This window comes from Panthera onca, chromosome A2, assembly GCF_046562875.1.
Source record: "Panthera onca isolate mPanOnc1 chromosome A2, mPanOnc1 haplotype 2, whole genome shotgun sequence".
In the NCBI taxonomy this organism is placed as follows: Eukaryota; Metazoa; Chordata; class Mammalia; order Carnivora; family Felidae; genus Panthera; species Panthera onca.
The window spans coordinates 80412191-80432606 of record NC_138340.1 but is presented as its reverse complement, the minus strand read 5'-3'; the positions used below and the strand labels follow the sequence as shown (position 1 = coordinate 80432606).

Sequence of the window (20416 nt, the reverse complement as noted above, 5' to 3'; positions counted from 1 at the left end):
CCACGCCAGGGACTCTCCAAAATGACCAAACGGAAGAATTCCCCTCAGAAGAATCTCCAGGAAATAACAACAGCTAATGAACTGATCAAAAAGGATTTAAATAATATAACAGAAAGTGAATTTAGAATAATAGTCATAAAATTAATCGCTGGGCTTGAAAACAGTATACAGGACAGCAGAGAATCTCTTGCCACAAAGATCGAGGGACTAAGGAACAGTCACGAGGAGATGAAAAACGCTTTAAACGAAATGCAAAACAAGATGGAATCCACGATGGCTCGGCTTGAAGAGGCAGAGGAGAGAATAGGTGAACTAGAAGATAAAGTTATGGAGAAAGAGGAAGCTGAAAGAAAGAGAGATAAAAAAATCCAGGAGTATGAGGGGAAAATTAGAGAACTAAGTGATACACTAAAAAAAAATAATATACGCATAATTGGTATCCCAGAGGAGGAAGAGAGAGGGAAAGGTGCTGAAGGGGTACTTGAACAAATTATAGCTGAGAACTTCCCTGAACTGGGGAAGGAAAAAGGCATTGAAATCCAAGAGGCACAGAGAACTCCCTTCAGACGTAACTTGAATCGATCTTCTGCACGACATATCATAGTGAAACTGGCAAAATACAAGGATAAAGAGAAAATTCTGAAAGCAGCAAGGGATAAACGTGCCCTCACATATAAAGGGAGACCTATAAGACTCGTGACTGATCTCTCCTTTGAAACTTGGCAGGCCAGAAAGGCTTGGCACGATATCTACAGTGTGCTAAACAGAAAAAATATGCAACCGAGAATCCTTTATCCAGCAAGTCTGTCATTTAGAATAGAAGGAGAGATAAAGGTCTTCCCAAACAAACAAAAACTGAAGGAATTTGTCACCACGAAACCAGCCCTACAAGAGATCCTAAGGGGGATCCTGTGAGACAAAGTACCAGAGACATCACTACAAGCATAAAACATACAGACATCACAATGACTCTAAACCCATATCTTTCTATAATAACACTGAATGTAAATGGATTAAATGCACCAACTAAAAGACATAGGGTATCAGAATGGATAAAAAAACAAGACCCATCTATTTGCTGTCTACAAGAGACTCATTTTAGATCTGAGGACACCTTTAGATTGAGAGTGAGGGGATGGAGAACTATCTATCATGCTCCTGGAAGCCAAAAGAAAGCTGGAGTAGCCATACTTATTTCAGACAAACTAGACTTTAAATTAAAGGCTGTAACAAGAGATGAAGAAGGGCATTATATAATAATCACAGGGTCTATCCACCAGGAAGAGCTAACTATTATAAATGTCTATGCGCCAAATACCCGAGCCCCCAGATATATAAAACAATTACTCATAAACATAAGCAACCTTATTGATAAGAATGTGGTCATTGCAGGGGACTTTAACACCCCACTTACAGAAATGGATAGATCATCTAGACACACAGTCAATAAAGAAACAAGGGCCCTGAATGATACATTGGATCAGATGGACTTGACAGATATATTTAGAACTCTGCATCCCAAAGCAACAGAATATACTTTCTTCTCGAGTGCACATGGAACATTCTCCAAGATAGATCATATACTGGGTCACAAAACAGCCCTTCATAAGTTTACAAGAATTGAAATTATACCATGCATACTTTCAGACCACAATGCTATGAAGCTTGAAATCAACCACAGGAAAAAGTCTGGAAAACCTCCAAAAGCATGGAGGTTAAAGAACACCCTACTAACGAATGAGTGGGTCAACCAGGCAATTAGAGAAGAAATTAAAACATATATGGAAACAAACGAAAATGAAAATACAACAATCCAAACGCTTTGGGATGCAGCGAAGGCAGTCCTGAGAGGAAAATACATTGCAATCCAGGCCTATCTCAAGAAACAAGAAAAATCCCAAATACAAAATCTAACAGCACACCTAAAGGAAATAGAAGCAGAACAGCAAAGGCAGCCTAAACCCAGCAGAAGAAGAGAAATCATAAAGATCAGAGCAGAAATAAACAATATAGAATCTAAAAAAACTGTAGAGCAGATCAACGAAACCAAGAGTTGGTTTTTTGAAAAAATAAACAAAATTGACAAACCTCTAGCCAGGCTTCTCAAAAAGAAAAGGGAGATGACCCAAATAGATAAAATCATGAATGAAAATGGAATGATTACAACCAATCCCTCAGAGATACAAACAATTATCAGGGAATACTATGAAAAATTATATGCCAGCAAATTGGACAACCTGGAAGAAATGGACAAATTTCTAAACACCCACACTCTTCCAAAACTCAATCAGGAGGAAATAGAAAGCTTGAACAGACCCATAACCAGCAAAGAAATTGAATCGGTTATCAAAAATCTCCCAACAAATAAGAGTCCAGGACCAGATGGCTTCCCAGGGGAGTTCTACCAGACATTTAAAGCAGAGATAATACCTATCCTTCTCAAGCTATTCCAAGAAATAGAAAGGGAAGGAAAACTTCCAGACTCATTCTATGAAGCCAGTATTACTTTGATTCCTAAACCAGACAGAGACCCAGTAAAAAAAGAGAACTACAGGCCAATATCCCTGATGAATATGGATGCAAAAATTCTTAATAAGATACTAGCAAATCGAATTCAACAGCATATCAAAAGAATTATTCACCATGATCAAGTGGGATTCATTCCTGGGATGCAGGGCTGGTTCAACATTCGCAAATCGATCAACGTGATACATCACATTAACAAAAAAAAAGAGAAGAACCATATGATCCTGTCAATCGATGCAGAAAAGGCCTTTGACAAAATCCAGCACCCTTTCTTAATAAAAACCCTTGAGAAAGTCGGGATAGAAGGAACATACTTAAAGATCATAAAGGCCATTTATGAAAAGCCCACAGCTAACATCATCCTCAACGGGGAAAAACTGAGAGCTTTTTCCCTGAGATCAGGAACACGACAGGGATGCCCACTGTCACCGCTGCTGTTTAATATAGTGCTGGAAGTTCTAGCATCAGCAATCAGACAACAAAAGGAAATCAAAGGCATCAAAATTGGCAAAGATGAAGTCAAGCTTTCGCTTTTTGCAGATGACATGATATTATACATGGAAAATCCGATAGACTCCACCAAAAGTCTGCTAGAACTGATACATGAATTCAGCAAAGTTGCAGGATACAAAATCAATGTGCAGAAATCAGTTGCATTCTTATACACTAACAATGAAGCAACAGAAAGACAAATGAAGAAACTGATCCCATTCACAATTGCACCAAGTAGCATAAAATACCTAGGAATAAATCTAACCAAAGATGTAAAAGATCTGTATGCTGAAAACTATAGAAAGCTTATGCAGGTAATTGAAGAAGATATAAAGAAATGGAAAGACATTCCCTGCTCATGGATTGGAAGAATAAATATTGTCAAAATGTCAATACTACCCAAAGCTATCTACACATTCAATGCAATCCCAATCAAAATTGCACCAGCATTCTTCTCGAAACTAGAACAAGCAATCCTAAAATTCATATGGAACCACAAAAGGCCCCGAATAGCCAAAGTAATTTTGAAGAAGAAGACCAAAGCAGGAGGCATCACAATCCCAGACTTTAGCCTCTACTACAAAGCTGTCATCATCAAGACAGCATGGTATTGGCATAAAAACAGACACATAGACCAATGGAATAGAATAGAAACCCCAGAACTAGACCCACAAACGTATGGCCAACTCCTCTTTGACAAAGCAGGAAAGAACATCCAATGGAAAAAAGACAGTCTCTTTAACAAATGGTGCTGGGAGAACTGGACAGCAACATGCAGAAGGTTGAAACTAGACCACTTTCTCACACCATTCACAAAAATAAACTCAAAATGGATAAAGGACCTGAATGTGAGACAGGAAACCATCAAAACCTTAGAGGAGAAAGCAGGAAAAGACCTCTCTGACCTCAGCCGTAGCAATCTCTTACTCGGCACATCCCCAAAGGCAAGGGAATTAAAAGCAAAAGTGAATTACTGGGACCTTATGAAGATAAAAAGCTTCTGCACAGCAAAGGAAACAACCAACAAAACTAAAAGGCAACCAACGGAATGGGAAAAGATATTTGCAAATGACACATCGGACAAAGGGCTAGTATCCAAAATCTATAAAGAGCTCATCAAACTCCACACCCGAAAAACAAATAACCCAGTGAAGAAATGGGCAGAAAACATGAATAGACACTTCTCTAAAGAAGACATCCGGATGGCCAACAGGCACATGAAAAGATGTTCAACGTCGCTCCTTATCAGGGAAATACAAATCAAAACCACACTCAGATACCACCTCACGCCAGTCAGAGTGGCCAAAATGAAGAAATCAGGAGACTATAGATGCTGGAGAGGATGTGGAGAAACAGGAACCCTCTTGCACTGTTGGTGGGAATGCAAATTGGTGCAGCCGCTCTGGAAAGCAGTGTGGAGGTTCCTCAGAAAATTAAAAATAGACCTACCCTATGACCCAGCAATAGCACTGCTAGGAATTTATCCAAGGGATACAGGAGTACTGATGCATAGGGGCACCTGTACCCCAATGTTTATAGCGGCACTCTCAACAATAGCCAAATTATGGAAAGAGCCTAAATGTCCATCAACTGATGAATGGATAAAGAAATTGTGGTTTATATACACAATGGAATACTACGTGGCAATGAGAAAAAATGAAATATGGCCTTTTGTAGCAACATGGATGGAACTGGAGAGTGTGATGCTAAGTGAAATAAGCCATACAGAGAAAGACAGATACCATATGGTTTCACTCTTATGTGGATCCTGAGAAACATAACAGAAACCCATGGGGGAGGGGAAGGAAAAAAAAAAAAAAAAGAGGTTAGAGTGGGAGAGAGCCAAAGCATTAGAGACTGTTAAAAACTGAGAACAAACTGAGGGTTGATGGGGGGTGGGAGGGAGGGCAGGGTGGGTGATGGGTATTGAGGAGGGCACCTTTTGGGATGAGCACTGGGTGTTGTATGGAAACCAATTTGACAGTAAATTTCATATATTAAAAAAGAAAAAAATATATATATATATATTAAGTCGTAGATGCTTTTATTATTAAAAAAAAAACAGTGGTCACCCTGAATTAAAAAAAAAAAAAAAAAAAAAAAAAAAAACAACAAAAAGAAAACAATTCCAAAATGGAATTTCTCCAACTAATGTACATGCAGAAGGGGCTTCTGAATGTTCTGTATATCAATGTACAGAGTAGATGGCACCCTTAAAACTATTCCCATCTCTCATACTTTAAACAAAACCTTATTTATATATATATTTTTTAAACCTAGAGTTATTACCTAAGGTATACGTGAACTCTTCTGTGAAACTACCTATTTTTCCCATTCAGATTATGACCTTAATTTAAAGCCTTTAAAGAATATGTCCTAAATATATATTTAGCAATCTCTTTTTTTTTCTCTCTTTCTTTTAGAGAGAGAGAGAGAAAGAGAGCACAAGCGGGGGAGAGAGGCAAAGGGAGAGGAGAGAGAGAGAGAATCTCAAGTAGGCTCCACACTTAACCCAGTGTCCAATGTGGGGCTCGATCCCATGACCCTGGGATCATGACCTAAGCCAGAATCAAGACGTGGATGCTCAACTGACTATGCCACCAAGGCGCCCCACGTATTTAGCAATCTCTTATTCTAATCTCTACCCCTGAGAAATTTACAGGTGTTGAGAAATTTCAAAACATTCCTAAAATCTTCAGAAACAAATAATTATTACCTTAAGGAAGAACCTCTTGTCAGTTCTTGCTGGATTGTACGAAGCAAGGTATGCAGCAATGAGAATAAACTTGGAGTAATATGGAAGTTCCACATGAGTATATGCTGAGAGACCTACACAACGAAAAACTTTGATGAAGGCATTGAAGAGGCTACCATTAAGTTTCTCTTATGTTTTCTCACTTACCTTTTGACTTCCATATATGGTATTCTCTTATAAAAATGACCTACTCCCTGTGTCAATATAATGATGATGGCAGCAGTGGTAGTGAATATCACTATTAGTCATATGCTTGCTCATTTCATTATTTTTGCTTAGCTCCTCCTATTCTGAACTCTAAATCCTATCCATGCAGCCCTTCAAAGCCACATTTTCCATTAAGCCTTTCCTGAAGCTCTCTTATCACACCAAAAGTAGAAAATCTGTCCCTACTATGAATTCCTACTTTGAGTATTTAACTCATGGCCCATGTAACTTTATACCTTGTATTAATAGTTAATTATACATAAATTATATCTCTTACCAAGCTATACTCTTTGCTGAAGGAACTATATCTGTTTTTGTGGTATCCTTAAAGTATCCTGTACAAAGGAAAAAAAAACTAAATGAACTGATAAATAAAACAAAGGAGCCAGTCAAATGGCATTCATTTGTACAGAAAAGGAAGGAATCTGCTGTTTACTGAATATCTAGTATGTGTCAGACACTGTGCTAGGTGCCTTACTTAGGTGTCTCTGAATCTTTGCAGTTACTTAAAGCTAGACATTCTTTGGATGAGGACACTGAGGTGGACTCAAGGTCGTAGAGTCAGGGAATAGTGCAGACCAATTACTACAGGTTTTCTAATGCCAGCATCTATTTCTTTCCATCGGAACACACAACTGGAAATCACTTGTATGGCATCTAGAGCATTTAGAAACCAAAACAGATAAAACAGAATTGCAACACCACTTAATTTTACACCGCTTCTCCAACCTTTAGCCAGTGATCTATTTTTTTTAATAAGAATTATTTTTGATACTCGCTTAATTTTTTTTAAGTAAAAGTTGTTCTATGGAGATAAATCCAAATTGATAGTTTCTTTAAAGAAAAGAAAAGCAGAAAGCTTTTTAAACAGAACTGTATCCTCCAAACTGGGTCAACATAAAATTCATGAAGTACATATATACTGAGATAAGACTGTGTCATACAACTGAACAAAAGCATTTAAAGAAACTAAACTGCTTTTTACAGGATGTAATCCAACATTTAGAAAAAAGAAACTGGTATTTGAATTATTTCCTCTCATTAATTGGAGCTTCAATTAAGAAAAAACCATTCATTAAAATATCACTGTAGTTTGTAAAGTCTTTTCTGTCACACTGTTTACTGACTGATGCTAAATTTAGTATTAACATCAGTATCTTAGTTACTAGTAATCAATTAAAGAAATGTCTCTGGTAACTGTCTCAACACTTCCTTGGATACCTTTCAGTTGTGCTGGATCTGTGTCATCTTTCTGTAGCTTTTCCCACTGTGAACTGAAAGAAGACAGAAGAGCAATAATGGTTTGAAAATATATGAAATCAATATACTGGACTTAAGACAGTCCTAGAAAAAACTAAAACTTTGATTTAAGAAAATAATCAATTTCCTTACAAATAACATATATATGCGATATATACCTGTCTCAACAAAATCATTGAGTGTGTATTAGAATATAACCTTACATAACAACACCCAGATGTTAGTTTTAATTTTTTTTTTTATTTTTTAAAGTTTATTTATTCATTTGCGGGGGGAGGGGGAGGGCAGGAGCAGAGAGAGGGAGAAAGAATCCCAAGCAGGCTCCACGCTGTCAGCACAGAACTGAACTCAGGGTTCGAACTCACAAACTGTGAGATCATGACCCGAGCTGAAATCAAGAGTCAGATGCTTAACCAACTGAGCTACCCAGGTGCCCCAATACTCAGATGTTAATTTTTAATCTCTTTTCCTGATCATAATTTTAAAGCTATCAGAAAGCACCAAAAAATAAATAACATCACCTATCCTTCAGTAAAACTCCCCACGTTTCAGTTAGAATATTAGATGCAACTGTTATACACTATTTCTAACTCCATAACAATCTCTTAAAATAAGTACCATTACAGCAGAAAATTGAGGCCCACAGGTTAAGTTGCCCAAGTACACCCAGCCAGTCAGTAATAGAGCTAAGACCTGATTCCTTGTAGAACACGTGCAAAGTTCATGCCATCTCCACTGCCCCCTCTGACCTTACTTGCAATTAAAACTATTAAACAGTCTCAAATATTGTTAAAAATATGAAGTGAGAATATGACAAATCAAATTCATTAGGAAACACATTATGGTGCAGTAAAAAGACTGCCCTGGGAGACAGAAGTTTTAGCTGTATGACCTTGAATACATTATTATACTTCTCACCAAAATATAAGGCAGTTAGATGCAATGATCTGTAAGGACCCTCTCAAACTCTCTAACTCAGCTTTTAAAATGCTAATATAAAAATAAATGCCAGATCAGAACTGAATATCCCACATCTGCAAGCAGAGCTGAAAATTACGGAGATACAGGCATACTTCATTTTATCATGCTTCACTTTACTGTGTTTTGCAGATAGTGCATTTTTTACAAGTTGAAAGCTTGTGGCAACTCTGCATCAAGCAAGTCTATCAGCACCAATTTTCTAACAGCAACCGCTCACTCCATGTCTCTGTGTCATATTTTGATAGTCCTCATACTATTTCAAATTTGTTCGTCACTATTTGTTATGATCTTTGATGCTACTGCTGTAACTGTTTTGGGGGTTCACAAACTGTGCCCATATAAGATGGGAAACTTAAACGCTCCACTGACTGGCCATTCCCTCATCTCTCCCTCTCCTTGGGCCTTCCTATTCCCTAAGACACAATAATACTGAAATTAGGCCAATTAATAACCCTACAATGGCCTCTGAGTGGTCAAGTGAAAGGAAAAGTCACATCTCTCACTTTAAATCAAAAGCCAGAAATGATTAAGCTCAGTGAGGAAGTCTTGTCAAAAGCCAAGGTAGGCTGAAAAAAGCCAGGCCTCTTGCACAAAACAGCCATGTTTTGAACACAAAGGAAAAGTTCTTAAAGGAAACTGAAACTGCTACTCCAGATAAGAAAGGAAAATAGCCTTATTGCTGTTATAGAGAACGTGTTAGCGGTCTGGGCAGAAGATCAAATCAGCCACAACACTCCCTTCAGCCAAAGCCTAATCCAGAGCAAGGCCCAACTCTCTTCAATTCTATGAAGGCTGAGAGAGGCGAGGAAGCTACAGAAGAAAAGTTTGAAGCTCTTGAAGTGGTTCAAAAGGTTTAAGGAAAGAAGCCGTCTCCATAACATAAAAGTGCAGGGTGAAGCAAAAGGTGCTGATGTAGAAGCTGGAGTAACTCTCCGGAAGATCTAGCTGAGATCATTAATGAAGGTGGCTACACTAAACAACAGATTTTCAGTGCAGGTGAAGCATTCCCCTGGAAGAAGATGCCATCTGGGACTTTCATAGCGAGAGAGCTGACTCTCTGGTTAGGGGCTAATGTAGCTGGCAATGCTCACTGACTATTCCAAAAATCCTAAGGCCCTTAAAAATTATGCTCAATCAACTCTGCCTGTGCTCTGTCAATGGAATAACAAAGCCTGGATAACAGCACATTTATTTACAGCATGGTTTACTGAGTATTTTAAGCCTACTGTTGAGATCTGCTCAGAAAAGATTCCTTTCAACATGTGACTGACTGCTCATTGACAAAATATCAACATGAACAGGAGTTTGGAAGAAGTTGATTCCAACCCTCATGGACGACTTTGAGGGGTTCAATACTTCAGTGGAAGAAATAACTGCAGACGGGGTGGAAATGGCACGAGAACTAGGATGTTAGGTGGAGGCTGAAGGCAGGGCTGCATGGTTGCAATCTCATGATGTAACTTTAACAGATGAGGAGTTGCTTCTGATACAAGAGCAGAGAAAGTGGTTTCTTGAGATGGAATTTACTTCTGGTGAAGACACTAGGAAGATTTTTGAAACGACAACAAAGCATTTAGAATTTTACATAAACTTAGTTAAGGCAACAACAGGGTTTAAGAGGACTGGCTCCAATTCTGAAAGTTCTACTGTGGGTAAAATGATACCAAACAACAGTCAACAAAATGCAGCAAATTTCACAGCTGTCTTAAGAAACTGCCACACCTATCCCACAGCAACCACCAATCAGCAGCCATCAACCTCAAGACCCTCTCTCCACCAGCAAAAACTTTATTTGCTCTCCTTATTGATCTTGTGCAGAAAACCGGATTTATGTGGCCATCACTGTCCTATGGGAAACTCTAAGTCCTTCCAGTATCACATAAAAATCATTCCAACAAGCATCCAAATTTTTCTATCTTTAAAAGAGCACATCACAAGCTTTTCTATTCTGGGACTTGTGAAAATCCTCATCAAATGTCATTTTTTTAATGTTTTATTTGAGAGACACAGCATTAGCAGGGGAGGGGCAGAGAGAGAGGGAGACACAGAATCTGAAGAAGGCTCCAGGTCCCAAGCTGTCAGTGGAGAGCCCAATACAGGGCTCAAACTCCAAAGTCAGATGCTTATTAACTGAGCCACCAGGTGCCCCTCAAATGACTTTTTACTGAAAAGAGGAATAACAGTATGTTTGTAATTTTTCTATTTATTCAGAAATGATTACATTTCTACCTGAATTACAGTTTAATCAGCTAATTAAATGAGCAAAGTTAGTAAAGAAAAGGAGTTACAGACCAAGATATTTTTGAGAGAAAAATGATAGCACTACTGACCAGAAAGTGAGAAAAGCACACAGTGCTGTTGATGTTTTTATACTACTATATTGCTTTGCAACTGAGGCTTAACCTATCACCTAATAAGGCACTTTATTATTCACAAATCATTTTCACACACATAATTTAAATCTTGTAAGGATTGTTAGAGGAGGAAACTGAGGCCTAGAGGGTTTTTAGGAGACTAAGACCACACAAGGCAGAAAATGGCTGAGATGGAAATCAAAACCCTGTTCCGCCACCTGCACTAAATGTCACCACATCTCCTGTTTCATTACTATGAAAGCCTAATAATAAATATAGACATGTGATTTAATTTATACATTGCTTTAATAATCAAATTTTCATTATACTATTCAAATATCTAACACAAATAAAAAACAAAGCTGAAGTTGATTTTCTTGTAGCTTTCCAGACTTAAAAAAATTACTAATTGTGAGACATATGCCTTGTTTCAAATTGTGTAACATACTGGTTAAAAATTTTTTTCCCCAAAATAAGAAGAAATGATTCAAAAGTCATGAATTTTTTCCTAATTGTGAAGCAGGTAAAGGAAAACACTGTAGTAGACAAAATATCCGAACTAAAGATATAGAAATATTATATACACATTAAATAGAAAATTACCTTGATATTTCCCGGAGATAAACAGTCTGCATGGCTTTCTTCAAATGAGGTTCAATATTTCTCCAGAGTTTGCGAGTATCACGTTCATTTGCTACCCCAAATGGGAGAAAATTACAAAAATTCAGATCTTACACAAATTCTTTCAAAACAAGTATTAATAAGTAAAATTACATAGTTACCTTCTCCTTTAACCACAGGCTCACAATATTTAGGAAAATTAAGTACTGCCTGTAAATAAAGGGGAAAAAAGAAAAAAGGCACTTATCCACCACAAATAGGAATTATCTTCCAAGTATAATTTTTATTAGAATTTAGGCTATTTTACTTCAATATAAGCACTCAAGTAAAATGTTTTATAGCTTATTATAATAATAAAACAGCAAATATCAAAAATGATAGTAAAACAACATGTAAAATACTCCTTAATTGGCTAAATACTGCCTAATGTATTAACCTCAAGATATAAAGTAATATAGCAAAGCATAATTTGTAATTTTAGCACATTAATTATGCCACAAAGGACCCAATAAAATACCATGAGCCCAAAGAATTAACCTGTTATTTTCCAAGGTTTGAACATTCTGACACATCAAACATCATCTCGTTCAGTACAATTCAAAATTATGTGATTGGCAACACTACCTGAGACTATTATAAATTCAAATTCTTGGCACCATGCCAGGCATACTAGATCACAATCGCTAAGAATGACATCCAGGAATCCACGTTTTAACAATCACTCCAGGAATGCTATGTATTCCGAAGTTTGGAAAGCACTAATTAATCATTATTACTTAACAGTTTTCCATGAATCAACACTGGAATTCTACTGAGAGGTAGTTCAAGCAAACTGCTAAAAAAACATGCTGTTGCCATTTATTAATATTAATTTGATCACAAATATTTCATATTAAAATGATTCAGTAATGAAGCCTGGAGAAAGATATACATAAATGCATTAACTATACAACCTCAAATTCAGAAGATAATAGAGAGCTAAGAACTGATCCTTGAAACAGTTTTTCCTATTTTACTCCACAAAGTGCAAATGTTTAGTGCAGAAAAATCTTCCAAATTCTGTTAATATGAAGCCAATAGAGAGGCCAACTCACTTAACTTAGTTCCAGGTTTTCAGATCTAAACACTGCTTAATAACACTGATAGGTCATAATGTTAGTAGTAACTGGTAAACAATTTGGCTGCTTTTTTTTCTTGGCCAAAACATTAAAATATAGACTTAATCATTTACAAATGGTGGTAAAAAGGTAATAAAGATAATTTTAGGAGACTATTTTCCAGTTTTACATTAGCAAGTCAGTACTTTCCCCATGTCATTCCATAAGAACTTATTGAATATATAAAACTATATGATTATAATGGTACAATTTAACTGTCCAAATACAATCTCTATATTTAAGTAAGTCTACAAATCCTAGTCCACACTAACATGGAGTTTCACAAACAAAATCATCTGTTCAAATACAAAATACTTTTTACAACTTTCACTATTAACATTCAAATGCGCTCTCCAACGTTATACCCATTTCTCCTATATTAATCCTCAAATATAAGTAATTACAGGTCTCAGTATTATTTAGATCAATATCTACCTTCACGTCCACTGGTATTTTAAACTGCCCTCCCAACCACCCAGAGAAACGGAAATAAAAAGGCTGCTAATAAAATCACAGAAATTATTCCAAAGCCCAAACAGAAATAATTTTTAGAGGATTTTTTGATATAATAAATTTTTACTCCCACTGAACATTCCCATTTTTATCTCCCCATTATTCCTTAACTTTTAAGCATATATTTTACTCTTAACTGGTTGCATTAATGAAAAGGGTGGGGGATAATTTTATTAAGAAATGACAGTGTGCTCAGCAAATATTTATGCTCATAATTGTGACAGGAGAAACAAAATTATCAAGAGTTAGTTATGGCCACCTGTTATCTCACTTACTCCTGACAACTGCACATTTATAATATCCACTTGTCAACCCAGAAAGCAAAATATAATCTGCCTACAGGCACACACAGACTCCACTGCCTGAATTTATGATCATGGGTTTGTGAGATGTTCTGGTAACTTACTTCTAAACCAATAAAGGCACAATGTTATCAAAGCCTGATTCAGGTGAAACCGAGAGACTATTTCCCTTATATTGCAGAAAAAAACTTGCATTACTTTAAGAGGCAAAATAATCTATTATGCATAATGACTAGGTTGCCATAAGACAGAGATAGGCAATTTCGAAAACTTCAAACTCTCCCTCAGTGAGATTTTCAGCAAAATTCCATTACTGCATTTGAAATTACTTGTTAGAAAATGATCTGATACATGTATATTGTAGTAAAAAAAATTCTAAGACAGCCCAAGACTGCCAGCCCCTCATATACACACACACATACACACACACCTTCTTTCAGTTATTCAATCAAATGCTATCTTAGGTACTGCTGTGAAAGAATTTTGTAGATGCAATTAAAGTCCCAAAGACTGTACTATTTATGGGAGAGTTAAAATAAAGAGATAATCAGATGAGTCTGACCTAATCACACAAGCTCTTCAAAAACGGAAAGTGTTCTCTAGCCAGTCACAGAAGTCAGAGATTGGGTGTCTAAGAGTCAACACACCCTTGCGAGCTGGTGGATGGAAAGGCATGTGGTAAAGAATACAGGTGCTCTCTAGGAAGTCTGAGACTTGGCTGACAGATAGCAAGACAGTTCTGGACCTCATTCTTAGAGCCCAAAAGAAGTGAATTCTGTCAAGTCTGAATGAACTTAGAAGCTATTTTCCCCAAAACCTCAAACTAAGGATACAGTTAGCCAAAACTTTAATTTCATCTGTGATATCCTGATCAGAGAAGCCAGCAATAATGCCCGGATTCCTGACCTAGAGAACTATGAGCTAATAAATGTCTACTGCTTTAAGCCACTAAATTTGCAATAATTTGTTACGCAGCAATAGAACACTAATACACATGTTGAAGTATAAATGTAAAAAATATTCTAATATCCCAAGGGCAAGTAGAAATAATGTCTGAACTCTTCTGCCTTTTTTATAAATACCCACATTTTATCTCTGAAACATTAAACGGAATGAAAATCAGAACTGAGAAAATTTGTATTAACATTAATTCAATCAGGCAACGAGGTGTTACGGTGTGTCAGGTTTTACTATTTTAAGTGCTCTACATCCTCTATACGATCATTCACTTAATCCTCTGAATGATCCTATGAGGTAGACATTATTTTTATCATCCCCATCTTACAGAGAAGTTAAAGTATGCTTCCAATCTCTGATTTCCCCTTCTTTGATCAACCATGGAAAACTCTCTGCTTTAAAGGGCTCATGTGATTAGGTGATACCTACGTTGGTAATCACACTATCTTAACATATGATAATCTGAAGCCAGACAGATATGAAAAAATGATTAAGTTGAAATTCTGATGAGAAACAAGATATTTACAAGGTTTTATAGTACCTCCCCACAAAGCACATATTACAAAGGAAAAAAAAAAAAACCTCTTAATCAAATCATCAAAGTGAACATTATCAGTGATGAAATAACATGAAATCCTGTAATACCTCATAGGATGTAATGTGAACGAAACATCATTTCTGTGATATTCCTATCAGATGCATAACCTGAATCTGATCATAAGCAAACATTAGACAAATCCAAACTGAAGGTGATTCTACAAAACTGTTCTATAATCTTCAAAGGTCTCAAGGCCATGAAAGTCAAAGACTAAAGAACTGTTCCAGATGAATGTTCAAGAAATTTAACAATTTCTTGTTAATTAAATGCAATATATGATTCTGAACTGGATTCTTTTGCTCTGAAGCACATTATTGTGACAACTGTCAAATCCTCACTAGTGTCTAAGGATTGGGTTGTAGCAACGAGTCCATTTTCTCATTTTGATAGTTGTACTTACGTGGAAGAATGTCTTTCTAGGATATGCACACTAAAGTATTTGAGGTGATGGGCATCAGGTCACAAACTTAATCTCAGATGATTGGGAAAAAGGAGGAAAAGCTCTTTTTACTGTACTTGTAATTTTTCTGTAAATTAGAAATCGCTCTTAAATAAATTTTGAAACTATCCAATATTTTCATTATCTTGTAAATAGTCTAATAAAATAATGAGAGCAAGCTATTAACATGCCAGTGCCACTGAATATGGTTTTGATATAAAAATAATTCTCAATTATTCAAGGCCAAAAATAAAGGTACCCTATAAAGGTCCAACTGGGAAAACTAGCTAAATACCACTTCTTGCAGTCTAGAGACGATTACGGGACTACTCAAAATATTCCAGTTTCATTTAACATAGATGAATATCTCAAAATGTTGAGCAAATGTAGACAGATTAAAAAAGAATGCATACTGTATGTTTCCATTTAGATGAAGTTCCACAACAGGCAAAACTAACCTTTAATGTTAGAAGCAAAGATAGTGATTATCTCTGGGGAAGGAAGAAGAGGTGAGATTGGGAGGAAGCATGAAGTGGGCTCCTTGGATGTTGGTAGTTTTCTACTTTTTGACTTGGTTTTATTTACACATGTGTTTTCATTTTGTGATAATTCACTGAGATACATAGGTATGGTTTCTGTGCTTTTCTATACCTATGTTACACTTTCATCAAAAAGTTGAGAAAATACAAAAGAAAAACAAACCTAACTAGGTTAGTTCTCCTAATTAAAGACTCTGCCTCCCCCTTCAGTATTTTTAACCAAAGAATAGCTCTTCTCTATGTCGAAGACATCCTCATTCATAAATCAATCAGTATAAAAATATAAAAAAATGGTGAAGGGCACCCACTACCCCTGCCATTTGTCAAACCAAATCTTGCAATCAGTGGAATGATAGCTGTTCTGCCAGATCATCCCTCAAACTTCCTATTTCTTCAATATATGACTTTAACATACGACACAAACCTACAGCAGTTATAGCGGTCTCCATTCCCAAGCTATGATATATGTTCTTGGACATAGTTAAGATCACAGCATATTTTTAAGTCCATGAGTCTTTGGTCATCAGAGGAAGGAAGAGAACTAAATTTAACTACTCCCCCTTCAGCTATCAGGCATTGTACATGTGCTTCCCACACTTTTTTTTTTACCTCACAAAATTCCTTTGAGGCAGGTATTGTACCTACTGAACAGAAGAAAAAACTCAAGGTCAAAAAGGTTAAGTAACTTGCCCAAGAACATACAGCTGGTAAATGACAAACTTGTGTCTCTTCATCTGTAAAATGAGGATTCATGATAATGCCTTACTTCACAGGGTTGCTGTTGAGAACTGAGTCAACATTGGAAAAAGGCTTAGAACAGTACCCAACACACAATAACTACTCAATAAAATTGGCTATTATCTAAGAGGTAGTTGTAATATAGTGATTATGAGCATATACTCTGGAGCCAGACCCCATGATTCTTATTTGCAAAATTTTATAATCTAATTCATTTTAGATCTCAGGGATCATTTTTCCCTAGCATACACTCATATCGTAAATAAGCGAAAATAACTAATATATAGGAAAAACACATTCGTGTGTACTGTGTATGAGTCAACTGAGGGCAAGGGGACAGATCTGCAACCATTTCAGAATTGTGACAATGTCTTCCTCATTAAAAAAAAAAAGTGTTTGAAAAATACATGAAAGAATTTGAGATTCGAGAGAGTCGTGACTGAAGCAGAAGTTACGTTAGGCTGGTCAGCTGCATGTGAGACAGTGGAGTTATGCGCAAGGCAGAAGACTGCCTGTACTCGGAGCAGGGTCTCCACACCAGCTCCCTCCACTGGCCTGCTGCCCAGTACCCACCTCTTCCCACTCCCCAAATATCCATGGGACCCCTGCTCAAAACTAAGATCAAACCATCTATTCCCTAGGAATTGCTGGGCCCTGGCTACATGAAAACCAGCTGTGTTAAAATTTCACTAAAATAATTCACAAAAGGTAAATGATCCTCCCAGAAATTATTTGTATTTTATTTTTATAGTTTATTTACTTTGAGAGAGAGAATGAGTTGGGGAGGGACAGAGAGAGAGAGGGAGATAAAATCTCAAGCAGGCCCTGCACTGCCAGCATAGAGCCCAACACGGGGCTCGAACCCACAAACCTTGAGATTATGACTTGAGCTGAAATGAAGAATCAGATGGTCAACCAAAAAAGCCACCTGGGATCCCCCCTATTTGTATTTTAAAAGAAGAATATTTGTTCAAATGGCTTAGTGTTACCAATAATATCATTTAACATTTTTATAAGCACTTTGATAGAAAGTATTTCATTTCATACTCACAAAACTCATCTGAGGCATGTATTCTTGGTCTGTTCCCTCCCCAGCACCCCCGCCCCCACCAACTTTAGAAATGAGGAAACTGAAATACATAAAATTACATACATAACATACTGGTAAGCAGCAGAGCTAAGGTATTTCAATATAACTTCTCTGCTCATTCCATCAAATATACTTCAGTTATCTGGCATCTCTTCTTAGCCACTGTCACTAGTCAACACCACAAGCCACAGGGCCAAACAACACAAAACAACAACAAAAACAGCATCAGAAACTTGGAATTGCACTCTAAAAGATTACTAAGCTCTACCTAAGCAATTAACTTTTCTGAGTCATCTCTAAGAATACTGATATTTAGGAAGAAAAAAGTTTAAAATACAATAAACTTGATGTGTGACAGATTTGTTTTAAAAAGATCATGCAAGAAAATTTTAGAAAATGAACCATTCTGTGTTTGGCATTTATATATAAGTATAATAATACTTATAAGTATAATAATAAGTATAAAAATAACTTCCTCAATTGATCCTTTTAAAAATTTTAATTACTATTTTTAGGAATATCATTAAGGATTGTCAGAGAAGACAAACCTAAATGAATATTCTTGTGCTACCTCCAGACCTAGCCTCCAGAAAAATAATACTTAAAGAAATAATTTCTAAGGCAAATTCAAAAGCATATACATAGAAAAGATGCCTGAAAAGAATTTTTGCAGGTGATTTATTAAACTTTCAATAAATATGCCATTTACAAAGTTTGAAACAAATAGAGTATCCACTTGAAGGAAAATGTATCTTTATTATGCTATGTTCTACATAAGGAGGAAAATAAGAACACTGCTATTTTTTTCTCCAGTGCTTACAGATTATTTCCTGTATTTACTAGTATTACTAGTAGTAGTAAAAGCTTAAACCATACTTCAAGCTTACGAACATGATAGAAGAGTAACAACAACAACAAAAACAACTTTATAATCTCACCCCTAAATATTTCTTAGTGAAACCTAAGGACAATATAAAATACCATATTCAAATATATATATTTTCTGACATTTTATTTTTGCAGAAATAGTTCCTTAACTAATCCTTCTTCTTACACTTCATGATCTACTTTAAATGGCTGCTGGCACAGATTCGCACAGGATTCAAGGACATCTAGGTTGTGGTGACCACAGGTTACCAGGCAAGATGGCAGGCAGAGGAGTATTTCTTCCTAACTACATGTCATGCAAGGACCTTGTACTGACCCTCCCTCCTTTCTGTAAGCTCCTCTGTTGTCATTTCCTTTTGGGCACTAGGAATGCAAGACATTCAATTGCTGGAGAGATGTCAGTGATGAGCTTGAACCTAGAAAAGTTTGCCTTTTGTTTTTTCCCTACTCAGAAGACGCTTGAAATCTACATCTAAATCAGAAGCCTAAAATCTAAAACTCAGAAAAACATACTATATGTGAACACAATTTTACACAGTCACCTTCTTCTACATTGTCTTGAACACACATTCAAACATACACTTAATCCCTCTAAGTGATTCTTTTCAGAGCAAAGAGAAAAAGAAAATATGCTAAAACTTACAGAATCTGTTCCTTTCAAAGTAACTGTGTTTCAGCCTTAGATATAATACTACTTTCTCTAAATGTAGACAAAATCTTAGTATTAATGGAAGGTTTCTAAAAGAGAAACCGGATATTCTTGCCTCTTCCCCTTCCAGACACATCCAGACAATTAAAAAGTAGAAAAATCAAAGAAAAATTAAAGTACATATGATCACTTTCCAACTTGCCTGTAAAATATAAACAGTTTTTCTACTCTTTTAAGTGTCTTAAGTACTCTTTTATGTAAATATTAAAAGTAACCTTTTATATAAATATTACTAACTCAAGGTCAGTGCCTCATGAAAGACCTATAATTAAGGCTCCTATTCTCAAGCTGATCTAGATGCCAGACCACTATCGCTACATACACAAAACCTAAAAGAAATGTGTTACAAAAAAAGTAAAAGATATTACATTTCTTATTCAGCTTTTACACCTCCTTTCTATTTCTCATTTTGATTTTAATGAAGTTCTACATTTTCTGTAATTAGAAAAAGAGAAGGAAGGAAACAAAAAATACTCCTAAGGAAGAATAAGAAGACATAACTAAAGATGAATGAAGGTTTTCTGATCACATTGCAGTTTGTACTAAGGCACAGGCTTCCACCTACTTATGTGAGCCTCAAAAGGCCAAATCCAAATTTCCAGAATAAATTTTCAGCTTCTAGCCTACCTCACACCATTTCTGCATGGAAAAATTATTAAAAGATAGTCTTTTTTTTTTTTTAAGTAACATGTTCACTCACCAGATGTCTGAGCTCCTTCAAATCTCGGCAGACGGTATAGAAAACTCCAAGAAGAATATTAATGTAGGCAGCATAGAAATCAGCTGAATACTCTGGAGGATGATCATGCGACAAGATCTTTTGAAGGTTCCCTGTTCAAAAGACACAAATGAACTTAAGGATTAACCCAGAACTCCAGTTGTATCTTCTAGAATTTTATTACAAAGGTATAAAACAATAAATATACAGGCCGGGCAATTATTAAGGAGTAAGAAAACTTATGAGATTAGGAAAGTAACACAACTTTTCAAACTGAAGTAAAAGAATTAAGAATCTACTGTTCTTTAAAAATTACAAAATGTTGCTTAAAACAAATATTAAACAATGACATCCAAGAAAATCTCAAGAACCTTTGCGAGCAAAATCAATATCAAAGGTGAAAAATAATACATATTATATTTTTCTGCCTATTAAGTAAATCAACTAGAAAAAAACAAGGGGTACTGCATAAATGACCACCAAACTGGAAAATGCTCTTCATTTTTTAAAAAATAAAAAGAATTCCTGTATTTTTATGAAAATTATCTCGTCATTCCTCCTTTTATAAATCG

The 20416-nt window shown here is 36.1% G+C and overlaps 1 protein-coding gene across 3 annotated transcripts in view; it reads right to left on the bottom strand.

Annotated features, from left to right (window-relative positions):
• ORC5 (origin recognition complex subunit 5) overlaps positions 1 to 20416 on the bottom strand; it is an 85303-nt gene that overhangs the window by 42210 nt on the left and 22677 nt on the right. For all 3 annotated transcript variants that reach the window (XM_060628465.3, XM_078442543.2, XM_078442542.1), the window contains exons 6-10: positions 19827 to 19957; positions 11358 to 11406; positions 11179 to 11269; positions 7202 to 7254; positions 5735 to 5847 (exon numbers count right to left, since the gene is read on the bottom strand). In XM_060628465.3, coding sequence (XP_060484448.2) covers positions 5735 to 5847; positions 7202 to 7254; positions 11179 to 11269; positions 11358 to 11406; positions 19827 to 19957 — 437 coding nt within the window. The remainder of the gene's footprint in view (positions 1 to 5734; positions 5848 to 7201; positions 7255 to 11178; positions 11270 to 11357; positions 11407 to 19826; positions 19958 to 20416) is intronic.